This window comes from Leptonychotes weddellii, chromosome 1, assembly GCF_054177405.1.
Source record: "Leptonychotes weddellii isolate Sample4059 chromosome 1, ASM5417740v2, whole genome shotgun sequence".
In the NCBI taxonomy this organism is placed as follows: domain Eukaryota; kingdom Metazoa; phylum Chordata; class Mammalia; order Carnivora; family Phocidae; genus Leptonychotes; species Leptonychotes weddellii.
The window spans coordinates 108,781,716-108,806,045 of NC_138369.1; the positions used below are offsets into that span (position 1 = coordinate 108,781,716).

General features: G+C 40.3%; 1 protein-coding gene and 1 long non-coding RNA gene across 3 annotated transcripts in view; both read left to right on the forward strand.

Annotated features, from left to right (window-relative positions):
* FNDC3B (fibronectin type III domain containing 3B) overlaps positions 1-24,330 on the forward strand; it is a 326,828-nt gene that overhangs the window by 193,929 nt on the left and 108,569 nt on the right. For both annotated transcript variants that reach the window (XM_081829673.1, XM_081829674.1), the window contains exons 5-6: positions 2,745-2,988; positions 3,982-4,272. In XM_081829673.1, coding sequence (XP_081685799.1) covers positions 2,745-2,988; positions 3,982-4,272 — 535 coding nt within the window. The remainder of the gene's footprint in view (positions 1-2,744; positions 2,989-3,981; positions 4,273-24,330) is intronic.
* Positions 4,279-16,072, forward strand: LOC145723263 (uncharacterized). Its single transcript, XR_014148188.1, has 2 exons — positions 4,279-6,165; positions 6,374-16,072. It is a non-coding gene; the product is annotated as an uncharacterized LOC145723263 (long non-coding RNA).

A 24,330-nucleotide genomic window follows, 5' to 3' on the forward strand; every position in this document is an offset into this window, starting at 1 on the left:
CACCCAGGCACCCAATATTTCATTTCTTAAAATATTTTTAATGATGAGGTAGGCCTTGACTGGTAAGGCAATAGTTTTCTGAAAGAGTCCCATTACTCATGTACATGTAAATAGATGTCTTACAGGGCGCCTGGGTGGCTCAGTCGGTTAAGCGACTGCCTTCGGCTCAGGTCATGGTCCCGGAGTCCCGGGATCGAGTCCCGCATCGGGCTCCCTGCTCGGCGGGGAGCCTGCTTCTCCCTCTGACCCTCTCCCCTCTCATGCTGTTTCTCTCTCTCTCTCTCAAATAAATAAATAAATAAAATCTTTAAATAGATGTCTTACAGAAATACCACAGAATAATTTAAGATAATTAAAAATGGGGCTGCCAAACAATTTTCATATTTGTAGGTAATTTGTGGTGTCAAAGAGCTACTTGGTTTTCTGACTGGAAACCTGTTTTTTTGTAAAGGGTAATTTATACATCAGATTTATTAATTTTTCGAATTAGTGGCAATACGCTTACAAAATATAGTGGTAAAAAGCTAATATATTAGTTGTGTATCTCCTATATTTTTGTGTTTTTCTTCCCCTAGTAGAATTCTTACCTTTGTTAGTGTTTTTTGTTCACCTTGTTTTTTAAGTGCTTTGTTGTTACAAGTCAGAAATTATGATGAAATGAAAATAATTTCTTCTCGCTATAACTGCTTCTGTTTATCAGCCCAGAGTTCTTCATATTTAGTGAGGGTCCTGTTCTTGTTTTACTGCATTGGCTGGGTCTGTGTGGCTGGTTGACCATTGGAAGTTTTATAATAATGAAGATTGCAAGTTTCAAGAAAACAAATCCTTTGCTTCTGTGGACCTTCCAGTGTCTAGCACAGGATTGAATCGAAGGTTCCGTGAAAGAGGAACATCTGGAACATACCTTACTTTTTTCTAACTAGCCAATGGCAGAGTGGGGGAGAGAGAAGACACTATAGATAATGCATGTTTACATCAGATAGTAAGAAAAATCTGTATGATACAAAAATTGTACGAAGTGCGCTACCAAATGTCCTTCTCTCGCTCTGCATTTTAGATGATACAGAAGATGCTAGCACGTGCATTAGAATTTGTGATGTCATAGTTTAAGCATCATTTCACATTTGCCTTCAATTGACAGCTGTGCCTTCATAAATGACGTTAATGTGATTAGCTTGCCAAAACCCAGAAGAGATTACATTTATTAAAGAATGCATAAAAAGCCGCATCTTGAGCTTTCGTAGGGAGTATGACTCAGAATCTTCATTTTAAGGAGTTAGTAGTGTTTTCTTAATGAACTGTTAACATAGTGGTTAATTCTGAAACTATTATGTTAATTGGTTCATTAATAAACATAACAATTTTTGTTTTCTTAACATAAAGATGAATGGCTGTTAATTCAAATGAGACCTATCTTGTACACTCACGTGCAGACTAACATTGATAAACTTGACATTTTGTTTCAAACGGTATTTTAAAAAACAAAGCTTATTATAATTTTTTTATTAGAATGTTTTAGATAGGATTAAGTCATTTTATTTTGGCCCATAATCAGCCTCCTGAGGTGTAATGAGAAATCCCATTTCAATATACAAGTTTAATTTTCAGTGTTTTTTTGGTGGTGGTGGTGCTTTAAAATTTTTTTTTTAAGCAAGCTTCCTACCAGTGTGTGCCTGATTGTCTTAAATACTTCATTAGGCCAGCTGGTCTCTTTGGCGTCTGGGTTTACTTTTAGGCCCTGACCCATGGGCCTCTTCTGCCTTGCCCTGCTCTTGTTCTCCGCACGCCTCAGCTTTCCCTCTTGATTATGGTATCTGTTGTATTATTTCTTATCTTGCATCTCAACAAAAGCCTTTGTTTTGAGAGCAGGTCGCATGGAATTGGCCAGAGAGGCAGTAAACTTGTTGCTGTACTTCCTTAGCTACCTTCCTTGGGGGAATTAGAAAGCATTTGAAGAACGTGTGCATGGAGTGTTGATGGGCTCCCTCTGCCCATAGCAGGTCCCCTGTCCTAGTGTCTCCCTTCATAGCACCCATTACATCGTCAGAACGTCTTGGGAGCAAAGGGGTCCATCTTGATTGGGTATTGTTCGAGTTTTTTATTGGTTGGAATCCCCTCATTTCATTTGCATCCTTGGTCCCAGACTAAATGAACCCTTGGTATGCCTCTGGCCTATGAAATTAATGTGCTTTTGTTTCCTAAAGTCCTTGTATTAACGCAACAGTCATGCTAAAGAAGGAATGGGTCGAAAGCCATCAGGCCGATCTGGAAAGCTCTGCCCTGTGAAGCACATTTATGTTACTCAGAAATCTCTTCTTTATGGAAAACCACTGAACCATTAGTTATATTCAGAGTCATTCCTCAAATCAACTAAATCATACATTAAATCCTCTTGTCTTGGATGAAGTCTTCAGAAGTCTTCTTCCAAGTCTTCTTGGAAAATTTTATGAGACAAACGAGATTTATTATCAAGCTGTTGATCTCTCCAAAAAGTTTTGTGTAATCAGAATCAAATGGTTGATGAAAAGTTTATTTTCATAAATTTTAATTGTTAAACGTTATTATTTCTAAAACTCATTTAAAAACTGGTAGAATTAGAGAACCAGAATTCAACATGCACTAATTTTTTTTTTTTTCCAGGACGAGAGAAAATTAAATTAAGGGAATAATTAAATACTATACACGTTCACAGGATGTTTCTTGATAATACATACGACACTCTTTCTTTCTGCTGTTTCCTTTAGGTGATTGAAGACAATACTGGAGTCCGCCGGGTGGTGGTCACACCCCAGTCTCCTGAGTGTTACCCCCCAAGCTACCCCTCAGCCATGTCTCCAACCCACCACCTACCCCCCTACCTGACTCACCACCCCCATTTTATTCATAACTCACACACGGCTTACTACCCACCTGTTACTGGACCTGGAGATATGCCGCCGCAGTTTTTTCCTCAGCACCATATTCCCCCTACAATATACGGCGAGCAAGGTGAGTATTGCTGGTATTGGGAGCTGTGGAAACTGGTTACAACTCGGAAGTAGCATAGGGTCTTTGAATCTGATTGCATTTGTGTTTTCACATTCTTCAGTGCAGTTGGGTTACCTTGTGAAGATCTGCTTTTTAAAGATCTTCCCTAAGCTATGTGAACAGAAAGAAAAGAAAAGTGGAGCTTTACTGTTGATCAGTTGAAACGTCAGTTATGTTATATAGGGTGACTGTACGTTCCTGGTATGCTTAAAACAGTCCTGGTTTAGGTCTCTTGTCCAGAGACATGATTAGGAATGCTACCTTTTCACTCTCAGAAGTATTCAGTTTGGAATGCTAATTTAGTTGGTCATTCTATGCACGTGGGGCCTTTTTTTTTTTTTTAAAGATTTTATTTATTTATTTGAGAGAGAGAATGACAGACAGAGATCATGAGAGGGAGGAGGGTCAGAGGGAGAAGCAGACTCCCTGCCGAGCAGGGAGCCCGATGCGGGACTCGATCCAGGGACTCCAGGATCATGACCCGAGCCGAAGGCAGTCGCTCAACCAACTGAGCCACCCAGGCGCCCCTGGCCCTTTTTTCTTATAAACATTTAAGGACTCAATCTCTGTGTTATATATTGTCATTTTTATTAATGCCTAAATAGAATTTTTAATTGAGTTAAAATTTTTAATTTAAAATAAATGTTTTCCCCTAAGATCTGAAATTGTTTTGTAGGCTCCCATTCTTTTTTTTGGATCCACTTAAAAATCTACGTAGTAGGGGGCGCCTGGGTGGCTCAGTCGGTTTAGCGTCTGCCTTCGGCTCAGGTCACGATCTCAGGGTCCTGGAATCGAGTCCTGCATCGGGCTCCCTGCTCAGCAGGAAGCCTGCTTCTCCCTCTGCCTGCTGCTCTCCCCTGCTTGTGCTCACACTCCCTCTGTCTTTGACAAGAAAATAAAGTCTAAAAAAAAAATGTAGACTGATCTTGCATTTGTCATAATCCTCCATTTCAGAAATTATACCACTCTATGGAATGTCAAGCTACATTACCCGGGAAGACCAGTACAGCAAGCCTCCACACAAAAAACTGAAGGACCGCCAGATTGACCGCCAGAACCGCCTCAACAGCCCCCCATCTTCTATCTACAAAAGCAACTGCACACCCGTGTACAACGGCTACGGGAAGGGCCACAGTGCTGGAGGAGGCGGAGGCAGTGGAGGAGGCAGCGGGGGCGGGCCAGGGAGTAAGAAAACAGAGCGGCGAGCAAGGAGCAGTCCGAAGTCGAATGATTCAGATTTGCAAGGTAACGTGCAGAGGTGGTTGCTATAACGAATGAACCATGGAGCCAGACATCCTAAAGGAAACGTCTTGTACATAACAGTGTTATTTCATGGCAATTGGTCTTTCTACTAGGAATGACTGGTTAGACCCTCTGATCATTTTCTGAGTAAGAGCAGAATATCATATCCTCTTTTTGATTAATAGTTTATGGCAGAAATATCTTTGGGTCACAAGTGCCATGTGACGCTTTACGTAAGCTCGGTAACAAGTATCCCAGCGGGTTTTCACATTAGCCCACTTCCTGTTGTTTCACTCCAAATAGAGAGGGAGGAGATCCGAAGTAAAACAGTCTTTCTAAGAGGTATAGGGCTTGTTTAACTCTGAAAATACTTATACCTCATGAAACCAGATGTAATTACTTGGTTCTGTAGTGAAATTTATCATTGTGGAATAGGAATATATTTTTGCTTAGTTTTAGGCATCAATTTTTGCTTAATGCCACCTTTGCATTCTGAATAAAGTATTCATTGCCCAAGAACGAGACGGAAGAAATAAGGTCACCGCACATGAGACATCAGCTCCAAAGGGCATGTGTTTTTTGTAGATGAGTCTTGTGGCTATAGATTGGTTAATTTGGGGGAAGAATGTTATATGTGCTTTAAATCAAGCTTTTAGCCAAGATTTAGAAACCACCTATTTTGATGCCACGGGAGTTAAAAACGGGCTTTTGATACAGACGTGTAGAGAAGGCTGACTTAATTGAAGCAGAATAAGGTAACATTTTGAAAGGCTAGGTGAGATTACAAATATAAATATATTATAAAGACATGAGCGACTAGAAAAGACAGGATAAGAAGTGATTATAGCACTCATTAAATATACTCTGTTTTATCAGACCTCATCCAGATAGGAACTGGGACTGTGTGTGCGTGTGTGAGAATGTGTTTGTGAATGACAGGGACGGAAGTTGTTTATGTTTGATTGTGTCGGGAAGACTGGACTCTTTTTGGGGTTGAGGAAACCGAGGTAGAACCAGCCATTGGCATCAACATTTCCCCCCATTTTATTTATGAGTGAATTGTAGCATTAAAAAGAGGAATAGTAAGGTGCAGTAAAAAGTGACCAGTAATTTCTCTGAGTAAAATGTATTACAGATTCTTTTAATTTTGTTCTTTATTCTTTTCTATATTTTTCCAAGTTTTATGCAGTTATCATGCATTATTATCTTATTAAACAAAGCATAAACAAGTATATAGAAGAGACCCAAAGTTTAAGAGGACTTTAAGTAGTTTTTAAAAGATTTTATTTATTTGAGAGAGAGAACAAGAGCAGGGGGAGGGGCAGAGGGAGAAGCAGACTCCCCGCTGAGCAGGGAGCCCAGCCGCCTAACTGCTTAACCGACTGAGCCACCCAGACGCCCCTAAGTAGTTTTTTAGGTATACTGCTATTTTTGCCATATAAAGTAATTTTTAGTCAACTGATAATACAAACTCAAGTTTAAAATTAGATTACTAGCAATGTTAGACTTTTTAACCATGGACATAAAAGGGAATTTACACAAAAAAATTAGAAATAAGTTTTTCTAAGGAGAATTTTAGTTTATAAAAAAAGAGAAGAGGAATGTAGCAGTCTTCAGAGAGCTTAATGAGGTTTGAACTACCTTGATTATTTGATTCATTCTCTAATAATTTTTGCCCTGTCTTGCACCAACAAAGATTTCAGACAGATGACATAGATATATATAATAGACTCAGAATAAATTTGAATTAAGATCTAAGGGGCAAAGAGATGAAGGAAAATAAGATGAATCGGAGTTAAAGTTAATAAATAAAACTAATGTAATTATGGATTAAGTATGGCAAAAATAAGTATCTTCCTTATCTGCGCAGTTATTTTATATTACATGTCTAAATGCGTAAGCTGCTCTATTTTTATTTATTTATTTATTTATTTATTTTTTTTTTGTGAGAGAGAGAATGAGAGACAGAGAGCATGAGAGGGGAAGGGTCAGAGGGAGAAGCAGTCCCCCCGCTGAGCAGGGAGCCCGATGCGGGACTCGATCCCGGGACTCCAGGATCATGACCTGAGCCGAAGGCAGTCGCCTAACCAACTGAGCCACCCAGGCGCCCTGCTCTATTTTTAATATACTCACAGCTGTAAGAGAGGATATGGATTTGCACTGAAATCTATACTGAAATGTTTGCTAACATCTATATATTTACAAACATTTTGGCCTCTTATGTAATGAATGAGAGTATAATTATTTTGAGCACCTTAAGCTCTTTGCTATTGTGTATAAAACGATGATGATGATGATGATGATGATAGTAACAGTGAGATCTCTTTCATTATGCTCTTACAGGAGTGTGTGTTTTGCAGTGAAAAATTAGAAAAAAATTTATTATCATCTCAGCTTTAGTCTGAACTTGCTCTGTTGCTCCTTTTCTCATTGCATTATTTACCTCCTCAAAACCACTCAGAGTGCAACTCTCCACGTGGTTTAGCCACGAAATAAAGAATCAGAGTATTATGTTTTCTGCCTCATTTCAATAAGGATCCTGAGGGGTTTACATGTTGGATTTTAAAACTAAGTATTCATTTTCCCAAAGGAATTAAAAACTTAGGTCCTGACAAAAACCTACACCCAAGTGTTTATAGCAGCAGTATTCATAGTTGCCAAAACTCGGAAGCAGCCTAGATGTTCTCTAGTAAGTAAACAAACTGTGCTTTATGCAGACAATGGAATATTACCCAAATTCTGTTAAAGTATAAAAAGAGATAAAACCACCTTAAGTGCATATTACTGAATGAAACATGCCAATCTGAAATGACCACATTCCAAGGAGATAAAAGACCTGTATTCTGAAAACTAAGAAATTGATGAAAGGATTTGAAGAGGACACAAACAAATGGAAAGATACTCCCTGCTCATAGATTGGAAGAATTAATATTGTAAAAATGTCCATACTATCCAAAGCAATCTACAGATTCAGTGCAGTCCCTATCAAAATACCAATAACATTTTTCACAGAAACTAGAACAGATGATCCTAACATTTGTGTGGAACCACGAAAGACCTTGAATAGCCAGAGCAGTCTTGAGAAAGAACAACAAAGCTGAATGTATCACCATCCCAGATTTCAAGATATACTACAATGCTATAGCAATCAAAACAGTCTGGTACTGGCAGGAAAATAGATACATAGATCAGTAAAACAGAATAGTGCAGAAATAAACCCATGGTTATATGGTCAATTAATCTATGACAAAGAAGGCGAGAATATACAATGAGGAAAAGACAGTCTTTTATAAATGGCGCTGGGCAGACTGGATAGCTACATGCAAAAGAATGAAGCTGGGCCACTTTCTTACACCCTATACAAAAATAAACTCAAAATGGATTAAATACCTAAATGTGTGACCTGAAATCATAACACTCTTAAAAGCAGACCTAGGCAATCATCTGTTGGACATGGACCTTAGTAGCATATTTATGGATATGTCTCCTCAGGCAAGAGAAACAAAAACAAAAATGAACGATTGGGACTACACAAAAATAAAAAGCTTTTGCAAACAAAACAAAATGAAAAGGCAGTTTACTTAATAGGAGAAGACATTTGTAAATGATACATCTGATAAAGGTTAATATCCAAAATATATAAAGAACTTCTACAACTCAACACCAAAAAAAGCAATCCAGTGAAAAAATGGGCAGAGGACCTGAGTGGACATTTTTCCAAAGAAGACATACAGATGGCCAACAGGCACATGAAAAGATGCTCATCATTACTAATCATCAGGGAAATACAAATCAAAACCATGAGATGTCACCTCATACCAGTCAGAATGACTAGTATCAAAGGACAAGAAATAACAAGTGTAGGTGAGGATGTAGAGAAAAGGGAGCCCTCATGCACTGTGGGTGGGACTGTAAATTGGTGCAGCCACTGTGGAAAACAGTATGGAGGTTCCTCAAAAAATTAAAAATAGACCATATGGTCTGTTGATTTCACTATGGGTTATTTACCCAAAGAAAAACACTAATTCAAAAAGATATGTACCCCTATACTTATTGCAGTATTATTTACATTAGCCAAGATATGGAAGCAACCCACATATCCATTGATTGACGTGTGGATAGAGAAGAGTGATATATGTACATAAAATGGAATATTATTCAGCCATAAAAAAGAATGAGATCTTGCCACTTGCAACAACATGGATGGACCTAGCGAGGGTATTACGCTGAGTGAAATAAGACCGAGAAAGAAAAACACCATATGATTTCACTTGTATGTGGAATCTAAAAAACAAAAAATAGATACAGAGAACAAACTGGTGGTTGCCAGAGGGGAGGTGAGTAGGGGGATGGGCAAAATAGGTGAAGAGGATTAGGAGGTGCAAGCTTCCAGTTGTAAATATTTTAAAAGAAAAAAACCCCAAATGAATCAGATACTGTTTAAAAATAAAATGTGAAAGAATAAGCAGATGAATCAGTGTACAAACAGGAATAGAATTGAATAAAATGCAGTAGATCAAATGAAATAAACTAACATTCTGGATTCAGAAACAAAAAACCCAAAATAAATTCCCCCTAAACCTCATTTTCAGATCTACTAAATGAGACTCTCTTCACCTTATCTGGCTTCATGGATGGATGTATGTTTGTTTGTTTTATCAGTCCTCCACTGGGAATGATGTCAGCCAAGATAAAGAACTACTATCCTAAAATTAAGGATGGTTGCAATAGGTGTGGTTCACTAAGTTGTGCACAGTAGGAGACAGGAACTTTTAATTCACCATTTTTACCTCTTAGAACTATTTCTGGCATACACAGCAAATATTTGTGGAATGAATTCTGTATTCTTAATTTGTTTTCTAGAACAGGTCTTCCATTTGAACTTATGTAGCTGTTGTACTGTTTCCCCTTCCTAGGAATAATTCTCTACCCCTAAGGATACTGCTCTGCAGCCAGCCCCTCCTTTCATTTACTGTTACCTTCAGGAAAACAGCTTAGGCAGGACAGAGTCCCACGGTAGCCTCAGAGGAATGTTGGCTTCATGTTTCTTTGTACTACCTGGAGTTAATGGCGTGTTGTAGGCATAGAGTGGTTGGGACTTTGTTAGAAGGCATATTTGGCTTAGAATTGATCTGGCTTTGTCACTTGCTGACTGTTTGCTTTTAGTATTCCCTGAATCTCTGTATCGTTTGTAAAATAGTATTTTAATTCTCTTTATTAAATATTAAAAGTAGCCTAGTTCATTTCTTAACACCTCAGGATAACGGTCACTGTTAACTTGAATATTTTTGCTCTCTCCCTCCTGTCGTCTTAGGATCACCTTTCATCCAGGACGTCCCCTTCTCTAAACCTGTATCTCTCTACCCTCCTCTGCAGTGACCCTCCTTCTTCCTTCCAGCCCTCCTCCTGCAGCTCCTTCCCTTGTAAGCCAGAAGTGTCTTCCTTCTGCTCAGACCACCTTAACACCTTGACAGCTACACCTCGCATTCCCGGACACGTGTGTACTTTGCTAAATGATCACGACACTCAGTCTAATTGCTGTCTGTCACTACACAAAGTGACCAAAAAATTTTTCTTTTGATGAGAACTTTTGAGATTCACTTTCTTAGCAACTTCCAGATTTGCAATACAGTATTCTTGACTATAGTCACCATGCTGCACACTACCTCCCTGTGACTTGTTTTATAACTGGAGGTCTGTACTTCTTGATCCCCTTCATCTATTTCCCCCATCAGCTAATCCCCCTTCCTGTCTGGCAACCACCAGTCTTTTCTCTGTATCTGTTTGGTTTTATTTGTTCATTTGTTTGTGTTTTTTTAGATTCCACATGTAAGTAAAATCATACAGTATTTATTTTTCTCTGACTTATTTCAGTTAGCAGAGTACCCTCTAGGGACATCCATGTTGTTGCAAATGGCAAGATTTCCTTCCTTTTTATGGCTGAGTAATATTCCTGTGTGTGTATATGTGTGTGTGTGTGTGTGTGTGTGTACACATCATATATTTTCAGTGCATCTGTCAGTGAACACTTGGGTTGCTTCCATATCATGGTTACTATAAATAATGGTGCATTGAACACAGGGCTGCATGTATCTTTTCAAATTAGTGTTTCTGTTTTCTTTGGATGAATACTCCATAGTGGAATTGCTGAATCATATGGAATGGAAGAATTTGTTCTCATCTGCAGAATATTGCCCAATGCATGGGTCTCGAGACTGTTCTGTGGCCAAGACCCAGTTAAAAGTGTCCCATTGTCTTTCATCATGGAGACTAAAGAACTTGTGTGTGTCACTGAGTTGAGAGGGAAGTTTCATTCCTTCCCTTTTATCCTCAATAAGAACCAAAGCATATGACATTAAGGAAGTTACCCAGCGGTTACAGGTTTGAAACTGAAATCCCGCAATTTTCAATCTGAGTTGTAGTCCCATTATCATATATCCTCAGAAAGGAGAAAAAGATTACCTACTAGTGCTGTTTTGGAAAGGATTATGTGAATCCAGAGTGAAAAATAACAACTTTGATGAGGATCCAGTCTGATAATAGGAAAAAGACCTAAGCAATCCCTTTAATTATGGGTGTGTGTGTCTGTGTCTGTGTCTGGGATGGGACAGGGAGAGAGAGAGAGAGAGAAAGAGAGTACGTCAAACATGCTAACTCACAGTCTCCACTTTGTGTGTAGAGGTGTGTTGTGTGTGCAGTTGGTACTGCTGACCTTTCCCTCATCCGCAGGTTTATCCCAACGGTGAGGATGTTTTTCTCACTCGTTACTTGTACATTTTAAAACTTTAGTGGAATTGTAAAGTACAGTAGTATATGTTTTGGATTGTGTGAGACACAAGTCATTTCACTAGGCCTCAGTTTTCCTTTAGTAAGATGAACAGGTGAATTAGGGTCAGTGATTTTCAAAATCTTATCCATGAGTAGGTCCTCCTTTTTCAAACACTCTTGTATAGATCCCAGTTAAATACAGATCCTTATTCCCTACACACACACACACACACACACACACACACACACACACACTCTCTCTCTCTCTCTCTCTCTCTCTCTCTCTCTCTCTGAAATCAGATAGAGTTGGTGCTGCTATGGTTGGAGCGGGGAACCTAAGTACTTGATAGCATCCACAAGATTTTCCCAGAGGTGAGGCCCTCATCTAGACCCCGGCTCCTTGGTCTGAGACCCGCAGCTTCACCACTCTGTAGGGGCTTGTGAGATTCATGTATGCTCATGATCTGCCCCAGCCCTAAAGAACAGCCTGTGGAGGGTGGGGCCCAGCAATGTGTGTTTTCCCAGGCTCTCCCGGTGGGGAGTAGGCAAGTAATGCTTGAGAGCCTCTGGCCCTTTGAGTGCCAAGCGATTTTTTTTTAATTTTTTTAATTAACATATAATGTATTATTTGTTTCAGGGGTACAGGTCTGTGATTCATCAGTCTTACACAATTCACAGTGCTTACCATACAACATACCCTCCCCAATGTCCATCACCCAGCCACCCCATCCCTCCCACCACCCTCCTCTCCAGCAACCCTGTTTGTTTCCTGAGATTGAGAGTCTTCTTATGGTTTGTCTCCCTCTCTGGTTTCATCTTGTTTCATTTTTCCCCTCCCTTCCCCTATGATCCTCTGTCTTGTTTCTCAAATTCCTCATATCAGTGAGATCATACGATACTTGTCCTTCTCTGGATGACTTATTTCACTTAGCATAATACCCTCTAGTTCCATCCACCTCATTGCAAATGGCAAGATTTCATTCCTTTTGATGGCTGCATAATACTCCATTGTATATATATATCACATCTTCTTCATCCATTCATCTGTCGATGGACATCTTGGCACTTTCCATAGTTTGGCTATTGTGGACATTGCTGCTATAAACATTGGGGTGCACGTGCCCCGTTGGATCACTGCATTTGTATCTTTGGGGTACATACCCAGTAGTGCAATTGCTGGGTCGTAGAGTAGCTCTATTTTCAACTTTTTGAGGAACCTCCATACTGTTTTCCAGAGTGGCTGCACCAGCTTGCATTCCCACCAACAGTGTAGGAGGGTTCCCCCTTCTCCGCATCCTCGCCAACATCTGTCGTTTCCTGACTTGTTAGTTTTAGCCATTCTGACGGGTGTGAGGTGGTATCTCATTGAGGTTTTGATTTGTATTTCCCTGATGCCAACTGATGTTAAGCACTTTTTCATGTATCTTTTGGCCCTTTGGAGGTCTTCTTTGCAGAAATGTCTGTTCATGTCTTCTGCCCATTTCTTGATTGGATTATTTGTTCTTTGGGTGTTGAATTTGATAAGTCCTTTTTTTTTTTTTTAAAGATTTTTATTTATTTATTGAGATAGCATGAGAGGGGGGAGAGTCAGAGGGAGAAGCAGACTCCCCGCTGAGCAGAGAGCCCGATGCGGGACTCGATCCCGGGACTCCAGGATCATGAACTGAGCCAAAGGCAGTCGCTTAAACAACTGAGCCACCCAGGCGCCCTGATAAGTTCTTTATAGATTTTGTATACTAGCCCTTTATCTGATACGTCATTTGCAAATATCTTCTCCCATTCTGTCGGTTGTCTTTTGGTTTTGTTGACTGTTTCCTTTGCTGTCCAAGCAATTTTTAACTGAGTTTTTAATGGACATTAAGGAGGGCAAGTGATGTAATGAGCACTGGGTATTATATAAGACTGATGAATCACTGACCTCTACCTCTGAAACTAATAATACATTATATGTTAATTAATTGAATTTAAATTGAAAAAATACAATAAAGTGGAAGGACTCTGGGAGGCATTCAGTTAAAACAGTGGATTTAAGTTGAGGCATATTCCTTTTGTAGTATACTGTATAACGATAAGCATGTACTGTTGATGGAAGAATTCCAGTTGTGTCACTAACATACAGGTAGTAGCTGATGTGGAGGCCTCTAGAACTTTCAGTCCCATGTGGGAAGGAATTGGGACAAAATGGTAAGAATTCCAAATATAGAAGAAAACGAGGATACAGCATACTTTTGGCATTTGACCTTTGACCTTTGGGATTGTTGACAATCCAAAGATTCAGTTATAGTTTAGATGAAATTCCACCGCATAGAGTCATAATTTCTGATTGTAACACTGGAAGCTGGTGACAAAAGCATTATTCTTGTGCTTTTCTCCTTTGGAGATCGCAGATTGCCTTCTGGCCTGAGTAGTTTCCCTTATTATCACGTTTTTGTGTTCTAATTCCTTCTCAGCTGGTCCTCTTCGACATTTTTTTCTCTTTTATATTTTGCTATCACTGCTCAGGAACCAGAATCTGACTCCAATGTCTGTTTACCCAAACTTAGCTTAAAAGCTCATTCATTCTTGCAGATAAGAATTACAGTAGTAAGTTAGGGATGGTGTTTTCCTCTTGAGGTCTGAGATTGTGAACATTTGGGAGGCCTTGTAGTTTCTCCTCTTGCTGGATGGCATGGGCTCTGGGAGGGGGTGGCTGCATCCACCTGGGCCAGGCCTGGGACAGTGGTCCCCTTTGTTTGGAAGGAGGAACCGAATGTTAATAAGGTCTGGAATGTAGGGATGTCAAGGCAGATTTTCTTCTGGAATCTCTTCTGGTCTTGGTACCCTATAAGAGATAACCCTGGTGCTTTTCTGTTTAAAGTAAGCTATTTTGTGGGGCTTGCACACTTCGCAAATGGCCTATGGCTTCTTTCACTTGTAAGCTCTTCCATCTCCTGAGCGCATATCCTCCTAGGCTTGCTCGAACAGGGTGTCTGCGAAGAGTGTGGTTGAGGCGGGGCTGTGGGGTTTCTCCTTGCTCCTGAACTGTGCGCTTTCCGCGCTGCCCTTGAAAATGTGCAGCTTCTAGATGGATTCCCATCAATGCGCCATCTCTCAGGTCTGTCACTGCAGATAAATCCTGTGTGTTTTCACTTGTCTGCAGCTGTGGATGAATCCTAAGCATGGCAAAAATATCCAGAAAACATGAAAAAAATTAAAAGTGAGCTCAGGTCAGTGGAATTTACCCATCTTTCTGCCAAGTACAGTCTGAAAGTGAAAATAGTCCAAACAAGGCCAAATAACTTCGATTTTTTTTTTAAAGGATGATATGTGGACCCCTGGCTCAAAATGCCAAGAGACATTCTTTCTAGCAGGAAACTGGGCAGTTGACACCCTCTTTTCCATTTCAGAGGTTGGCTGCCAGATCCATTCTTGGGTTTTGGAGGCCTCTGAGTGATGCTGGTGGAGATCTGAGCAGACTTCCTGCAACAGCTCCCTTCCCGTGGGATGGCAAAGGAGACAAGCCTGGGGATAAGAGGCTGTTTTCAGAAGGAATGTGCTGTTTGTTGACATGTGCTTTCTGACCTGGACATTATCCTCTGAAGGCCCGAGCTGGAGAAACCCAACTACGAATAACTCTCTTTTCTGTTAAGATTCCAGTATGCTGATTTTTTTTTTTTTTCCTTACAGAGGCCTGCGTGTTGCTCCATAAGGAGGAAACTAGGGTGGCCCAAGTTGTTGCTAATGTGTAGGTGTGTCTTTATCAAGTCCCATCACTTATCTCTCTGCCTTTTGCCCTCTTCTTCCCCCCACTCTCATTGTTCTTGCAGTCTGGAATGTTTTAAAGATGTTAACAACGTGATTCTTAGGGCAGACAGGATGAGATATATTTGTCATGTCAATTGAAGGAGTCCTAACCCATTAAATCATACTTGAAGTTTCACATTTTTCCCTTACATATAAAAAGACAGATAACATGTGAAAGCATTCTTTGAGTTTTCTTTTGAAATGAATGTTCACCCGAAGACTGAGGGCAGAATTTTGATTAGTTTCTACCATATGTAGTACTTAACTCCGTGCACCCATATTATTTTCTCTGCCTTTTTGCTTTCTTGGGAACTGGTCCTAGCGGCACTTAGATGACATCAGAACCCGTGTTGGTAAAATACAAAGCATTCCAGAGAACCCTTTAAACAGCAGGTATAAGTGATGACATGGTTTGTTTCTGGTACATATGTAACCTTCAATTTTATTGAATTGAAACTTTTAGATGCTATTCTCTCATTTAGCTAAGTTGAATTCTGAATTTACCTGGGTCAGAGGTCATCATCACACATGTGCCCGACTTAGAAGCAGAATGACTTACTAGCTGAGACCCTGCAGTTCTTGGTTTTGTCCCAACTCTGCCACTTGAGAGCTGTGTGCTTTTGGGCCAGATAGTTCATCTCTCAAAGCTTCAGTTTCTTCATGTGTGTATGAAATTGGGGTAATTAATAGCACTTACATCAGAGGCTGTTGTGAGCTCTCCATTACAATTTCAGATGCTATGTGCTTTAAAAATGTTACAGAGCATGGGGGAGAAAGACCATGACATGTTTCTGCTTATGAGAACTGCCTCCTGTGGGTCATGTTAGCAGAACCCCAGCAGCCTGGGAGCATGCCCCTCAGAGTGCCGACGGGCAAGTCATCCTGCAGTCGGTGTCAGTGTTGAGTAAGGACTTGAGATACGAGAGGATTCTGTGGACCATCCAGGCCCCCCAAAATTCTCTTCGCTATGGCTACCCATAAACAACCTGAAGAATCCCGAGCAGGAGTGAAATTCAGCCCTCTCTTCTTGTCTTTCCTCTGCCTCCTCTGGGCGGGATTCCCTTCTGAGACTGAGGAGGAGTGCGTGCTGGGTCAGCTTGATTCCCTGTCCGAACCCGCTCAACTTACTGACTGCTTTAGATTATTTTGCTGGTGTTGGGAGAAAAAGGGAAAGAGGTTAGCTGGAGATGATTTGGGCGAACAACAGCTTGTCTATATTTATTTTGCCAACACTGAGACTACTTGCTGTAGGCCAGTTAACCCAAGTGGGTAAGCTAACTAGGAAACCTACCACACTTCATAATCTTTCACAATTTTTCCTTACACCTCAGAAGTTGTACCACCATCACTTCCACAGCCCATTGCTCATATACTGTTGGGCGTATGCTGTGTCTGTTGCTACATCCAGAAGGCACAGAGGCATGAATAGAGAAGATGGTCATGGGGTAGGGGTGCAGAGGACAACCTCACAGAGGCTGGCTACCACCTGGTGTGTGGAGCTGGAAACCATTTCTGTTAGTACTCCATCGAAATAGTCTCACCATTTGTGATGGAATTTGGGCAACTTTCCAGCTGATATGTCAGCATTGGTCATGTCACTGGATCTCCTTCTGTGGAATGGTCCCCTGGGATCCCTCCATATAACTGCTATATGAAGAGGCAGGGTTTTGTAGGCTCAGTGCATTATAATGTGACAGTTGTAGTCAGAAAAGGTCATCTTTTCTGCCATGACCAGCCTTGGCTTTTAGTTCAGTTTACATTGTCAGACACACCACACACCCCAAACACCCCACATTGTCTCAGACTCTATTACCCTCTTCCAATTTGGGGTGCTTTAATAAGACCTTGAAATTCTATTTAAGAAATGAGTGGAGAGCACAAGTGTGGAATAGGACCGGTCCAAGGGAAACAATGGTGATAACCAGCTTAGTGCTTGTGATTTAGGATTTACACAATAAACAGTGTAAATGTCTCTGCAGTTGATTATAAAATTTCCTCTCCCTCCCCCCCCCCCCCGCTGAATTTGCATTCCAAAAAACTACCCCCCCCACCTCCGAGATCTTAACTCCTTTCCAGCTTCATCAGAAGAATGGGGCATTCCATGTAGGTGTTCTGCTCAGAAAAGGGCAGGAAAGACCAGGTAATAGTGGTGGGGATGATTTGTTCCAGGCACAAAAGGGAATTGTGATGGTTTAGGGGGACTGGAAAATCAGGAGACAGAGAGGAAAGAGAAGGGCCTCCAGGGAGTGACGCAGTGAAATAAAGGAAGCGGTAGAAGTAGGAGAACAAGGAGAATGAAAGGAGCAAACACTACACAGGAACGATTAGATGGAATGTGCAATAACATTAATTTGAGAGGCAGAAAATCAGAGGGGATTCATGGTTCCATTTCTGCACCTTGAACATTTTCCAGCGGAGTGGGGTGGAGAGGGGAGAGCCTCTTTGCTCCATTGTGGTCCTTGAGCCTTTCTATTGGCGGTCCAATTTGAACACATTTCCATGTGAATAAAACTCTTTTCCTCTCTGGGCTTTCCTCACACTTGGGCCTTCCTCCTGTGCTGGATTAGAGCATTTCCTGCCAGGGTACCTGGATCTGATAAGCAAAATAAAAATTCAATCTTTTGTGTAGAAGTTTGAAAGGAGTTAGCAGTACATTATATTGAGGGAGTAGGTTTTTGAATAGTGACCCGTAGTTAAAGTGATGTTTTAAGAGTTTTGATGTGCTTAAAAACTGAAATTCCCTATTTTGGTTTTAGCTTAAAAACTAACAAGTAAAGGGTTTATCCTTACCCTTGGGTCAGTGTGCTTTTGTTAAAAGTAGCCAGCTTTCACTGAAGATGGTGTGATTACTTTCAGGTCCTGTTACAAACTGAGGTGACTTTAAAATGCAGGGTTTTTTTTTTCTTTTTCTGAATAAAGTCCTCTCTTACTTACCTTTATATATACTAAGAAATATATTAAGAAAGAGGATGGATGGCATTTCTATTAAATGACCAAATTTTGCTTTCTAGACTTATTAGAATTACCCCATGAAAGCAACATGAGGAAGTAAGAGGGAAGAGCTAGGTCTACCAACAGTTGTTTGTTTTTTTTATTTTCGTAAGTGCATTTATTACTGCTAGTTTTACTTCACACAGTGAACTTACATTGACCTCTTTTTCCCTATTATTTGAAAAGACACATATGATTCTACGGTACAGGAAGATCCTTCAAACCAAGAGGGATTGCCGTATTTTGGTTCACTGAGTTCCTCAAAACTATTTAAGTATTTTGCCAAACACATTAAAAAAAATATTTAGTCTTTCACAAAGATTTATATTTTGGTGGAATGTTGCTCCAAGGAACTCCATAAGATACCAGCATCTCTTGAAAACTGGCTAAAAATCATGTGTTACTTAAGTCAAAAATGGTTATTAGTGCCTTAACTCTATGAAGTTTTTTTTTTTTTTGAAACACACTGACACCATTAATATTATTTACTTTTCACAGTATCATTTATGAAAAGATGGCGCCAGGGCGCCTGGGTGGCTCAGTTGGTTAAGCGACTGCCTTCGGCTTAGGTCATGATCCTGGAGTCCCAGGATCGAGTCCCGCATCGGGCTCCTTGCTCAGCAGGGAGTCTGCTTCTCGCTCTGACCCTCCCCCCTCTCGTGTGCTCTCTCTCTCTCTCATTCTCTCTCTCTCTCAAATAAATAAATAAAATCTTTAAAAAAAAAAAAAAGAAAAGATGGTTCCAATTTGATTGCAGACAGTTTTCAATGTGAAACTATGTATTCATTTCCTTGAAGGTTTCCGCGTCCGTGAAGTATTATTCTACGTTGATTCCTCTGGATTTAGTGGATTCAACACCCTCTAGAAGATAATGTGTGAGGGCAAAGCTGTCTCTATTAAGTATTAGTGTTTTACAAAGGAAGGTTCTATTTTAGGTGGTAAAGAGACATGCATTGTAGAATCAGTAAGCTTTCCTGCTGATTTGCATGAGTCTGCAGTGTATAAGCCTGTTTGCTGCATCATTTCTTCTGAACCATTTCAAAGGCCAGTTGGTTAGCCTGCTTTGTTCCTGCTATACATCATTGGAATGCGAGATACTCACAGTCCTCTTTTATGCACTAGCCTCTCTACATAAGCTTTCAGAACTTTGGTTTTCTGCACTCAGTAATCTGTGGGATATTGTATACCCGGAAATTAGGATTCTCACACATTCTTCTCTTTTTCTCCCACTTTATACTTTATTCCTTGCATTTTTTTAGCTCTGTGAATTCGTTTATTTCCCCTTCTCTGTATACCTGCCTTCCTTGACCTGCTATATTTATCATCACTGATACTTTTATTTTTATTTATTTATTTTTTTAAGATTTTTATTTATCAGAGAGAGAGAGAGACAGAGTCAGGCAGAGGGAGAAGCAGGCTCCTTGCTGAGCAAGGAGCCCGATGTGGGACTCGATCCCAGGACCCTGGGATCATGACCTGAGCCGAAGGCAGAGGCTTAACCGACTGAGCCACCCAGGCGTCCCGTCACTGATACTTTTAAAATTCAGAACTTTGTATTCATTCATTTGTTCATTTACGGCTGGGGTATTTTCATTTTGTTTTGCTTTCAAGGAAGTAGAGGAATGTTTCTTGTACTTGATTTTTACCATAGCTCTCCACCCACTTTTGAAGAAGAAAAGTTCAAGACTTGTGCTTATTTTAAGACTAGGTTTCAAGCTCATGGAGCTCATCTGAGGAAAACGATAAAGATAGCCCTTTAGTTTAAGTTCATGGCCCTTCTTTTACAGGAGTGTGATCCACGTGGTTGATTATCATTGTCCCCTTCTTTTCCCATTTCCTTCCTGCTTGCCCCTTTTGTCCATGTTGTTCTTCAGTAATCTCCCCAGTGAGTACCAGCCCTGGGTAAGAGGATAAAAGGGAGGATGTGTCTAGATGGCTCCTGTTCACAGCTCCAGTAAAGGTTTGGTGTTTGAGGAGAGCCTGACACTTAGCTTCAGGGTTCATTCGTAATATTGAATAGGTCCATAGGAAACTGGCTTTTTGGGGGGTTTTTTGGTCAAAAACAATTGATTAGAAATTTTATGATTTAGGGCCGCTGGGTGGCTCAGTCGGTTAAGCCTCTACCTTCAGCTCAGGTTATGATCCCAGGGTCCCGGGATCGAGCCCTGCATGGGGCCCCCTGCTTGGTGGGTAGTCTGCTTCTCCCTCTGCTCCCCCCACCCCGTGTGCTCTCTCGCTCTTGCGCAAAAATAAAATCTTTTTTAAAAAGAAATTTTATGATTTAAAAAAAAATTTATGCTTCAACTCAATATTCCAGATCTCCGGTATGATTGATAACCATAAGTATCCTACAGTGTGTATCTCTGTTCTATTTTTTTACCCATTGCTATGCCTCTTTCAGTGTTGTTATTTTCCCCTCTTTCAGTGTTAAGAAAGAGTAAGAGGCTTAGGAAGAGAAAACCATGAACGCTGAGAAATGCAGATGGTCTGCCCAATTAATAGGCTAATTTTTGTAGTCAGCATATCACAAGTGTTAATTTTTTAAAGATTTTATTTATTTGAGATAGAGGGAGAGTGCATGTGCACACACAAGTTGGGGGGGTGGGGCAGGGAGCTGAGGGGGGCGGCGCAGACCCCCTGCTGAGCAGGGAGCCTGATGCCGGGGCTCGATCCCAGGACCCTGATCATGACCTGAGCTGAAGGCAGATGCTTAACTGGCTTAACTGACTGTGTCACCCAGGTGCCCCACAAGTGATATTTTTGGGGATCAGTGGATCAGTTACCTGTTTAAGGCAGGATATTGATGGATTTTAGAAAGATACCATGGCATAAAATGGAATAAGGTTACAGTGTCCAAGATGTTTACTTGAAAACAGTGGCTAGAGTCCCATTGATTAATGCTGGTGACGGAGACACCAAAATGAAAAATAAACCATCCCTAGACAAGTGATATCATAGGTAATGATTATGTTAATTATACTTTATTTAGTTGGTGGTTTTGTTCCTGGAAAATTACTTTTTTTTTCCCAAGAGGAATTTGAGGCATTGGAGAGGTGAATGTTTTGTGGAAACTCTTGTGTGTAATTTTTCAGTTTTATCCAACTTCATAAGTCTTCAGGGAATATTTTCAGGCCTAGATTTATGGGCACTGTACATAGTATCTGCTACCAAAAGAACATTCTGCCATCAGGCTCATTGGAAAGCATCTTGTCTGTCTTTCTGTTACAGTGTTGTGAGCAGATGTTCCCTCAGCATTTTGGAATCATTTTAATGGACAAGGTGGAAAAAATGAAAAATCAAAAGAGAAAGACAGGCATAAATTTCTGTGACAAAGAAACTGTATTTGAGCAGGGATAAACATCAATATTTTCAATCTCTTTTATCCCTGTGCTAGATTTGGGATAATACAGTGTGGTGACGGGCCGTTGTCACACCTTAAAAATTCAATAGCAAATTCCAGTTCTGTATCATTAGGAGAATGGACTCAAAATAAAAGTTTGTGATTAAACTCTAGCACAGTCCTGGCACATAGGATGAACTCAGTTCATTTAATTTGGCTTTGTTCTGCCTTTCTTCGTATCGAATTACCGCTGTCCGTGAAAAGGCTTAGCACGGCGGGGCATACCTCTGATAGGCTGTGTGTTAGCTTCCTGGGGACTAACAAATTTCCACACAGTCAGTGTTTAAAACAACAAAAACTTAATCTCTTCCAGTTCTGGCGAGAATCTAGAGAGGACCATCTGGGAGGTCAGAAGTCTGAAATCGGTGTCACTGAGCTGAAATCAAGGTGGTGGCAGGTTGAGCTCCCTCCAAAGGCTCTAGGGAAGAATCTGTTAGCTCTTCCAGCCGGTGGCTGCCAGATGCCTTGGCTTGTGGCTGCATCACTCCCACCATCTTCAAGAGCAGCATCTTCCAACCTGTCTCTGCTCTGTCTTCACATTGTCTTCCCCTCTCAACGTGTCGGATCTTCTCCTGCCGCCTCCTTACACGAATACGTGTTATTTAAATGAAGGCCCACTCAAGTAATCCAGGGTAATTGTCACATCTCAGAATCCTTAATCACCTCTCCAAAGATTTGGCCACATGAAGGCAGTATTCACAGGTTCCGGGGATTGTGATGTGGATATCCTTTGGGGGCTATTTTCAGCCTCACCACAGACTGCTTTCAGTATCACCAGGCCAGAGCCAGCCCCTTAGCCTGCTCACTGTTTAGGTCTGATGGAGGTAGTCCCTCACCTGTCTCAGCATTCACCACAGGCTTTTCAGTGACTTAACAGTTAATATAAATGGCCACTGGCCTCACCGAGTATCTGTTTCTTGTAACATAGGCCGAGAAGCATTTAGCAGAGCTGCCTCCTCTCTCTGGTAGTTTGCATTGGGGAAATCTCTGCACAGTAAGTTAAGCTAGTTAAGGCAAGTCACAAAGTTGAATGCTGTAACAGTTGTTCACTTTAACTCTGAAAGTACGAGTTGTCTCATGCATGTGCATGCTTATAAACATGTAAAATGGCGGATGTGTATTTTCAGGATGTATTTAATGGAAGTTAAATATCAGAATGTATATACTTTTTTTTTTTTTTTTTTAGATTTTATTGAGAGAGAGCGCGAGCGAGCACGCACGCGTTGGGGAGGGTCAGAGGGAGAAGGAGAAGAAGACTCCCTGTTGAGTGGGGAGCCCAATGCAGGGCTCCAACCCAGGACCCTGAGATCATGACCTGAGTTGAAGGCAGGCGTTTAACCAACTGAGCCATCCAGGTGCCCCTGTATAATTACTTTTAAGTGATGAATAGTTAATGGCATTTCCCAAGAAGTGAAAGAAACCTATTTGGAATTTTTTTTCCCCCCCCAGAAAGGAAACTAAGATAGTTTTCACCTAGCGTGAGATAAGAGTCACAAAGCTTTTAAAATAATTCCTAATGAATCTAATAATTCTGTGATGATAATGATTGATCATTATAGAATTCTCCTAAAGAAATTCCATACACACGGTGCTTATTAGGTATTGACTGGATAGCTAATAATATAGATTGATTACATGTGTCCTTTCCGTGGTGACTGTTATGTAGATAAGGTCCAGTAATTGGTTTAATTCTGAAGAAGAGTTAAATGGAGTGCGAGTTGTCATAAGGGTTATAATTCTGCATATAATTCTTTTTGTCTGTCTTGCTATGTTTTAGATTATTGCCTGAGGTAATAAAACTTTAGTCTTAAAGATTTCCTTTTTCACCCTTTGGTGGGTGTATTGCCTAAAATGGAAAGACACAGAAGATTTTAAACTTCATACAAGATAGTATTTTAAATCCGTTAAGGTTCTTTCCTATTTTAAATCCGTTAAGGTTCTTTCCTATGATGGGAAATACATATCAAAGTTAAGTATATACTATGTAACTGCAGAGTTTAAAGCAGATCACTGTTTGGATGAACAAATTAGAACCCTGTATCTGCTGGAGGTTTGCAAAAATTACTTGGACAGTAATTATAGAATTAACATTACAAGGAGTCCTAAAGCAAAAAGGGAATGAGAATAATGAGGTTGAGGTACAAAGCCCAGATAGGTTAAATGAAGAAAAAAGAAAATCTAGGAGGGGAGAAAATGAAGTTTTGACTAGACATTGAGAACTCAGCTGGATTATCCAGTCTCAGCCAAGATGATAATGACAGAAGATAACAGGTGCAGATGCCATGCCAGTCTGCAGATAGGAAATGAGAAATTGAGGCTAACCTGCCAGTCCTGTAGATCACAGTCTTGCTTGTAGCAGGGTTGAAGCTCTAGCAGATGTGCTAGTTTAGTTGTATAATTAACTCTTAACGGTATTCAGAAAGGGGAAAAGAAGCTGAAGGAATCACATCATGTTACCTGCTTGGAATAGCTTCTCTAATCTTACTTTTAATGAATTTAAAACATGAAGTCTGTCCAATTTAAACCATTTAACTCTGCCCATAGTCATGAGCCTTTAGTTTTAGCTACTTACGTGTTTTTTCCATAAGAATATCAATCACTTACAGCATATACTCTGCCCTGCCAGTTCCTTTTGGAACCAATTTAAATGAGAAAAATAGAGGACTTTGGGAAAAACTATTTAAGTATGTCTGGTAAGTTGTTTTACTATTTGAGAACAACTCTGGAGACCAAAATACATTTTCCATTTAGTAGAATTTGGCTTTTTTTTTGTGAGCCACAACATTCATGGAAATATGTTGAAATCTTACATGTAGAGAATGACTTATTTCTTTTGGTATTACTTGCTGTCTAAAATGATGTTACCGTCTACACTACAATATATCTCTGATCAACAGCATTCGGACTACAGTGAAACATGCTAATTGTGATCCACAAGTTTCTTCCTGTTCTGGATTCTTTTGATTGTAGAGCAAGTATGCTACAAACCCGTAATTTTCTATGGGATGTTGAATGCATATTTTTTTGTCACTTGAGTTGCAACCAACTCTTTTAAGATATTAATACCATATACTAAAAAAATCACATTGATTATTACGAGACAAGTAATAAGTTTCTGA